Source organism: Lepidochelys kempii, chromosome 5, assembly GCF_965140285.1.
Source record: "Lepidochelys kempii isolate rLepKem1 chromosome 5, rLepKem1.hap1, whole genome shotgun sequence".
Taxonomy (NCBI): domain Eukaryota; kingdom Metazoa; phylum Chordata; order Testudines; family Cheloniidae; genus Lepidochelys; species Lepidochelys kempii.
Window position 1 is genome coordinate 113336585 of NC_136384.1, and position 7966 is coordinate 113344550.

The 7966-nt window shown below is 43.4% G+C and overlaps 1 protein-coding gene across 1 annotated transcript; it reads right to left on the bottom strand.

Annotated features, from left to right (window-relative positions):
* Positions 1–496: 496 nt before the first annotated feature.
* Positions 497–1060, bottom strand: LOC140912109 (interferon kappa). The gene has a single exon (XM_073346271.1). The coding sequence runs from the start codon at positions 1058–1060 to the stop codon at positions 497–499; it is 564 nt and encodes a 187-aa protein (XP_073202372.1).
* Positions 1061–7966: the final 6906 nt, after the last annotated feature.

Below are 7966 nucleotides of genomic sequence, written 5' to 3' on the forward strand. Positions count from 1 at the left end.
TGAAAGAGCGATGAATTATTTTAAACAAAAATATAATTTAAACAAATATAGCAGAAAAATACAATTATTTTATTTTTAATCCAAATAATTGATTTACATGATTCCTGGTCATGGCTTGGTGGTTGCTTCAGAATTAAGAGATCTTGTGTAGGCAGGTGAAATGGGAACGAAAATAAATAGCACACTTTTCTCAGAAGGGAACACTACAGCAATAATGTTAATTGCCACAAAATTACCACTTCCCTAAGCAGTCATAGTTTCTGAAAATTATGTGGGTTATTTTATGGTCAGTGTGCAATTATTTGTTTAATAAAGTTTTATTGTTTATGAATAAAATATTTCTTTGCAATAATTTAAATGCAACAATACATAATTGGCCAATATAAATAGTAATAGAAATCCAGTGAAATTTAACTAGAAGCATTTTCACAATGAAGGTAGATAAATGAATTCTTTTTTTTTTTTTTTCTGATTCTCAGATCAAAATGTGTATACCTTAGTTTCTAAGCCTTCTTATAATTTTGTCAGTAAACTGAAGACATCTCCTCATTTCCAGGCGGATGATCTCCCAGGAACACAGGCTGTATTGTTTGTCTTTTAGAAAATTATCTATCTTTTGAAAGTACTTTTTCAGTTTCAGTCTAATGATTTCCTCACTCCTTGAGTAGGGTTGTTTCTTCTCCATCTTCTCTGTCAAACATGCTTCCAGATACTCAATTTGCTGATTAAGTCCATTTTGGAATCTTTCAAGAGCTCTTCCATCCCAGGCAGCTAAGGTTAGATTTTTGGTAAAGACATAGAAGGCCTGTTGCAGGATCTCCTGGATTTCCACCTTGGCATTCTCTTTCTGTCTCAGCTTTAGTAACTGCTCAGGGAACTTGAAGTGCATTTTCTCACTTTGACACTGCTCAGGAAATTGTTGACCCATTTTGTTCAGAAGGTGTAAATTCCCCTGGATCGCTTTGTTGTGCAGGAGGGGAAGAGTATTACAATCCAGAGTTGAGATTTTGGTGGTGGACAGCAGCACAAGGCTAATTTGCAGCAAACAAAAAGTGGTCATGATAATGATGACGTCTTACACTTCTCAACTGAGTATAAATCCAGACAGACACACTGGAATGTTTTGAAGGTCTTTTGTAGATGCCTGACTTTCTTCCATAGCTATAAACTTAATTATTCGTTAGGAGAAGTTTTCTTTCATCATTTTTGGTTTTCAAGGATTTTCCCCAATGTTTTTGAAACTTACCACTTTCACTTTCTGCTTAATGACTTCATTGTCTTGTACCACTTTCCTTTTTCTTTTGATCAGAAAATTAAAATACGGTATCTCCCCTTAGGTCATCTAGTCCATACTCCTGCCAATTCTCTATTGCAAATTTACTCCATATTGAAAGAGGTCTCAAAGAAGTGCCAGATCTGTTATGGAAATTTCATTAGTTTTTAATATTTTAGCACCAGAAGGGCTTGTTTAAATACATGTATAATGTTATCATTTCCCTGTGGGGACAGGAAAGTTTTTAACACTATTTAGCAGGACTTACTCTTCCTGAAATTCAGTTAAGCAGTCTCTGCCTCAGTTCCCCATCTGTAAAAATGGTATATTTCCGTTCTCCTTTGCTTTGTTTAATCTGATGTGAGGAAGTGTGAATAGAAAAGCAGAGAGGGCTGCTGTTTAGGAATTTGTATAGTAAGCTTGTGGCAATGTCATTGATATTAGGATCTTGATAAGTAATGCTCAATTTTAGGTTTCTTCTGCTGTTTTCCTTTCTTTCTGTTTTCTCCTGTGCTAGTTTCTGGTCACCTCTCACTAGCCAAACAGAGTTGGACTGGCTTGATTCTTGAATGAGGGAGAGTGCTCATCTTTCCCTCAAGCTTTCAAAGAACACTTCAGAGCTTCAGGAGTGGTATTTAATAATGCAAAAACGGACAGTCTTATCTGAAGGTCTGTTTCTGCAGGTAAATTCCCATTGACCTCAGTGGAAGTTTTGCCAGCTTAGGCCCTCTTGAGTAGGCCCTCAATGTGTTTTGAATCCATGCACAGCTTGCTGTCAGAGGGCAAGTTTTACATAAGATGTATTACACAGGTCTTTAGTATTCTCTATTATGTTAGAGAGCTGTATTTAAATGTTGTGGTGTTTTAATCTTGGAAACTATTTGGTTATAAAGCAAACAATCAAGAAGAGTGTCTTCTGAAACAGCCTGTCATTTCCCCTTGTTAAGGGAATATGACTATATTCTTTACAGAGAAAAATCTCAATTTTAAATCTACCCAAAGAATTATAGAAATATTCTTAATGGGAATGATTTCTCTTATAAGTACTCAATCTTCAGTTGTTTAACTTTAGTGGAAACATGTATAGTTGGGAAGTTTTTTACTTCTAACCTCATATTTCCACTTAAAAGCAAAAATCTTTGTTTATTCCTTAAATGTTCGATATGGTATAGACTCACCTTGTGATGTTCATTTGCAAATGTTTTGTATTTAAATGAAAACATCTAAAATAACTTGCTGATATCATTATGTGAACAGTGAGATTTTATGTATCAATATAGAATCAAATTACCTGGTAATTGGCTAAGAAGTCACGAGTACGAGTATAAAATTATTTATATTAACTGGGGAATTAGTTATCAGACACCGCTTAAATAACTTTCTCACCATGATCAAAGACAGAAAGCACCTCTCTTAAGAATTGTTAAGAGAAAGTGTCTTCTTTGATGATCATTTAAGTTTAAAGACTGTTTTAAAAATCGTTTAAGTTTAGAAAGACTTTTAAAGCTGAAAGGCTTTGTTTAGAAAAAGGAGTGATTTGAAACATATTTCAACTCCTATTAAATACTGAGGGAACTAAAGGAATATCTCAGCAAATGAGCTAAATAAAAGAGTTAAAATTCTAATGTCAATGATGTTCTGAGAATTTTCTTGTCACAAAGTCAAAAGGAAGATGACCATAAAATTAAAGATGATTTACAGTCCTGCTACATGTGCATTGGTAGATTGTGTATGAGCTGAAGAAGCTACCAGGACATTATAGTGTTGAATCAATGAAAAGGTGATAGCAGCTGATATTTCAATCCAGCCAAGCCCCTGAAAGAGTTGTCTTTTAACATCACATATAGACTGTGAAAAGAAAAAAGTGTAAATCTCTCTAAATCTAGCACTTCCTTTCACTATTCAGTGCATCTTGGTGTAACACAGTGAACACAACTGGAATGCATGCAGATAATTCTCAGTGGCTATTGCCAGCTTGAGGGAGGAAGAGTTAAGATTGCATTGTCATGTACCTTAATTGTGTATTTCCTGGTTTTCAGAAGTTTCGTAAGCCATGGCATTAAGGGTAGATGGGGTCTCCCAGGATCACAATAGGCATTTCAACTTCCCCTACGGTGATCTTCTTGTCCGGGAAGAAAGTCCCTGCTTGCAGCTTCCTGAACAGGCTAGTATTCTGAAAGATGTGTGCATCACGCACCTTTCCGGACCAGCCTGTGTTAATGTCTGTGAAACTCCCACGGTGATCTACAAGCGCCTGGAGAACCATAGAGAAATACCCCTTAATGTACTCGGTGGCTAGGTGGTCTGGTGCCAGAACTGGAATATGCGTGCCATCTTTCACCCCTCCACAGTTAGGGAAGCCCATTTGTGCAAAGCCATCCACAATGTCATGCACGTTGCCCAGAGTCACAGTCTTTTGGAGCAGGATGCGATTAATGGCCCTGCACACTTCCATCAACACAAGTCCACCAGTCGACTTTCACACTCCGAACTGGTTAGTGACCGATCGGTAGCAGTCTGGAGTAGCCAGCTTTCACAGGGCAATCACCATGCACTTCTCCAATGGCAGGGCAGCTCTCATTCTTGTGTCCTTGTGCCGCAGGGCTAGGGCGAGCTCCTCACACGGTCCCATTAATGTGGCTTTCCTCATCCAAAAGTTCTGCAGCCACTGCTCATCATCCCAGACATGCATGACGATGTGGTTCCAGCACTCAGTGCTTGTTTCCCGAGCCTAAAAGTGGGTTTCCACTGTGGTTAGCAACTCCGTGAATGCCACAAGCAATCTCGTGTCGTAGCTACTACACATGGCGAGATCAATGTCACACTCCTCTTGCCTTTGCAGTTTAAGGAATAACTCCACTGCCACTCGTGACGGGTTAGTCAGAGCAAACAGCATTCTGGTCAACAGTGTGGGATCCATTCCTGCAGACCAAAGAGGCAGAGCGTGCAGTACACAAACGGTTGAAAGATGGCACCAAATGTGGATGGAAGCACAGGGATTGCTGGGAAGCGAAGCAATGCATCATGGGGCATTGGGACAGGACCCAGGATGCTCCTTGACCCCCTCCACCTTCCCACAATGGGGCACCTTGACAGCAGAAAGGTGCGGTTCAACAACAGGTTGAGCAAGTGCAGAATGATTGTTGAGTGATATCTTGCTGCTGAGGGTGAGCAGGGAATCAAGGGAGGGTCTTCTCCAAGAAAGCGGCATCCGCCTTGGCCCTTGTGCGGCTCGCCTGTGTGCAGCAATGGTTCCCACCCCCATCCTCCAGTGATGGCAGAGTGGCACGGGAAAGTTACCCTTAATGGGGCAAGAAACAAAGCAGCTCTGCCAAAGAACCTGCACAGCGGATTGCCCAGTATCTCCGTGAGAGTTTCCTGCAGATCTCTGAGGCAGATTCCCATGAAGTGAGGGAGTCAATCAACACCCTATTCCGCCTCTCAGACCACGCATGTGATGGTATGTGCGTCATACAGACGCAAGCCTGCTTTCTGCAACCTTTCTGCCCCCAAAAACTCGCTTCAGCGATTCCCAAAATCAAAGCCACTTACCAGGGGCCTCCTCTCCTGTTTGCACTTCGCCAAGCTCCGACAGCTGTGATTGGCTAGACTCCTCCAGGGTAGAGAAGAGCTCTGGGTTGCATGTACCTCTGATCTCTGAGTCATCCTCTGCCTCTGGGTCCCCCTCCCCCTCCTCGTCCCAAGATTTCCTCCTCCTGGCTTGGTTCACTCTCAACTGGCACGCAAGCCACTGAAGTATCCACATTGGCCTTCACAGTGGAGGTGGGGTCACCACAGAGTATCACGTCCAGCTCTTTGTAGAACCAGCAGCTCGTGGGCACAGCACCAGAGCGGCGGTTTACCTCCTGTGCCTTGTGGTAGGCCTTCTGCAGCTCCTTCACTTTGACACTGCACTGTAGCGTGTCCCGGTCATGGCCCTTTTCTGTCATGTATCGTGAAATCTGTCTGACGGTATCATAATTCCTAGGGCTGGAGCGCAGTTGGGACTGGACGGCTGCCTCTCCCTAAGCACCAGTGAGGTCCAGCAGCTCGGCATTGCTCCAAGCGAGGGATCGCCTGGTGCGTGGAGCAGGCCTGGCCACATGGAAAGATGCGTGGAGGCCACTGCACGCATCACTGAGCAAACAGGAAGGTGACTTTCAAATTTGCAAAGGAGTTTACGGGTGGGGATGACAGTTGGTCGCCTGAGGGCAGGGCAGTAGATTCAAACTGATGACCAGAGAGGCGAGAATGGGCATTGTGGGACACCTCCTGCAGGCCAATTGCAGCGCTGTAATTGACAAGGGTGTCTTCACTGGCACCGCAGCGCTGTATCCCCCGCGCAGAAAGCTCTACACCTCTCGTCGGGGTGGGTTTTTTTTTACAGTGCTGCGACTGTGCAGTTTCTGCGCACTAAGCGGCTTGGCGGTGTGTTCGCCTCTGGAGTTATGCTGCAGAAAGCTGCTTTACTGCGCAGAAACTTGCTTGTGTAGACAAGGTCTAAGTCAAAGTGACACTGTTAAATACCAGGTTTGAACAGATTGTTTAGCATAAGTAGTTAATACATTTCAAGGGATCATTCAACGTGAAGTGGACTGTTATACCCCCTCCATTTGCCATGCACCAATCCTGAACTGGAAACCTTTTTAAAGTCACATTTTCAATGTCCCAAGAGCCATGCACTTGCTGGGTAAATGGTGAATGACTGGGATCGGTTGTGCAGTGGGGATGATCAGAGCCAGAGTTTGAGCCCCAATTCTGTGCACCAAAAAAAAACACAAGTTGAATGTGTCAGCTTTAAGAAATGCTGTATCTTTGGAACTCCCTTGCTTCGTTGACCCCCAAAGCCGGATCAGTAACCCTACACGAGAAGACACCCCAAACATCAAGGCAGTCCACCTAAGCATGTAGAGTTTAGAATTGTCCTTTAAATAGGAACCTCTCAACCTTAGTTAGCAGAGGGTGGCATGGAGGAACATTCAGGAGAGCGTGGCAGGGCCTCGGTCAGCCCCCACAGGGGATGCAGGGGGAGTGCCACCCAGCCCTGCCATAAGCTGCATCCCCGCTGCACTCAGCCTTTACCTCAGCCCTGCTCCTGGCCCCAGCTCCAGCCTCTCACCCTGGCTCCGAGGAGGAGGGGCAGCACACAGATTACATTACGGGTAAGGGAGGGGGTGCACAACAAAAAAAAATAGTTTTGGGACCACCTTTCTAGCCTATACATTTTTAGTGTTCTTTGCAATAGTTTCTTGGTACTCAACACTGTTAGGATATAGGCCTGTCTGTAAAGGCCTATACTTTAAGAATTTAGCTATATGTTTATCACTTAGCTAGTTATAAAGGTATAAAAGAAAGAATTTGTGTAAGGACCTTCTCTCACTGTGACAGTCTGAGACCCTGTTTTTAAGCTAAGGCCTTTGGCTAAGCAGCAGAGGCAGCCATAAGCTGGGAAGCGCACGGTCACACTCTCGTAGTCCAAACTAGTCACATTGAAAGAAGGTGCTATTGGGCTGTTAGGCATTATCAGAACAGGATTGTATTCCTATCGCCTCCAGATAAAATGGTTAAAGAAAACTTAGTTTGATAGCATCCTGCCTGGCAAGAAATCACTTCTCAATAGCTGTGGTTGTGAAACCCCCATTTCTGTATGTTTTATCTCTATGGCCCCCACTTTTCTATTGTTAATCTGTCTGGTGCTCTAATTGTTTCTGTCTGATGTATAATTAATTTTGCTAGGTGTAAGTTAATTAAGGTAGTGGGATATAATTGGTTAGAGAATTATGTTACAGTATGTTAGGATTGGTTAGGCAGATTTCAGTAAAAGGATTGGTTAAGGTATAGCTGAGAATATTACTATTTAAATTAGGGGCAAACAGGAAGTAAGTTGGGATTCAAAAATAAGGAAAAAAGAACTTGGATTTAAGCTTGCTCGAAGTTCACCCCAATAAACATCAAATTGTTTGCACCTTCTCACTTTGGGTATTGTTGCTCTCTGTCATGCGAGAAGGACCAGGAAAGTGGGAGAGTGAAGGAATAAGCTCCCTAACATCTTGGTGCCATGACTTGGATGAATTGCATCGGATAGGTGATTGGCAGCCTGTAAGTCCCCCACCCCAACAGTCCACGCAGCTGCTTGGGGGGAGGGAGGGTATGGCGAATTCTCGTGATGGTAGTTGCGGGTTCTGGCAAGCTGAGGTAATGGATTTTTTGAACAAATGGATAAGGAAGAATCAGGACCCATACCAGGTGAAGGGGTTCACCTGGGATGAGATTGAGAAGGAGATGGGGGAGGTTTTAGGAGACCCCAAGGTAAAGGAGTGTAGGAAAAAGGGAATCGTATTACAAGGTTTATGTGCTGGGATGGCATACTGGGTAAAAAGGGAAGCCGATCTCCTCCAACACATTAAGGATTTGGAGGGGATTGTGGATCACCAATGGATTTTAACAGAAAAATCCATGTTGGTGGTAGAGGTAGCGGATTTGAAGGCACGGGATGATGCACGGACAGAGGAGTCTTGTGAGGCAATCCGGAGAGAGAGGGGTGAACTGCTGGGGAGAGTAGGAGACTTAGAGGAGGAATTGTATCAATGTAAACATGGGGGCAATGGACTAATGGAACTGAAGGAGACACCTTCACCACCCTACCCTGAAAAACACTGTACGCACCACTGCCAGTGGACATTGTAAGCTGGC

What these genes read in the sequence shown, in the direction of transcription:
- LOC140912109 (XM_073346271.1), bottom strand. Translation starts at nt 1,060, where the DNA reads ATGACCACTTTTTGTTTGCTGCAAATTAGCCTTGTGCTGCTGTCCACC.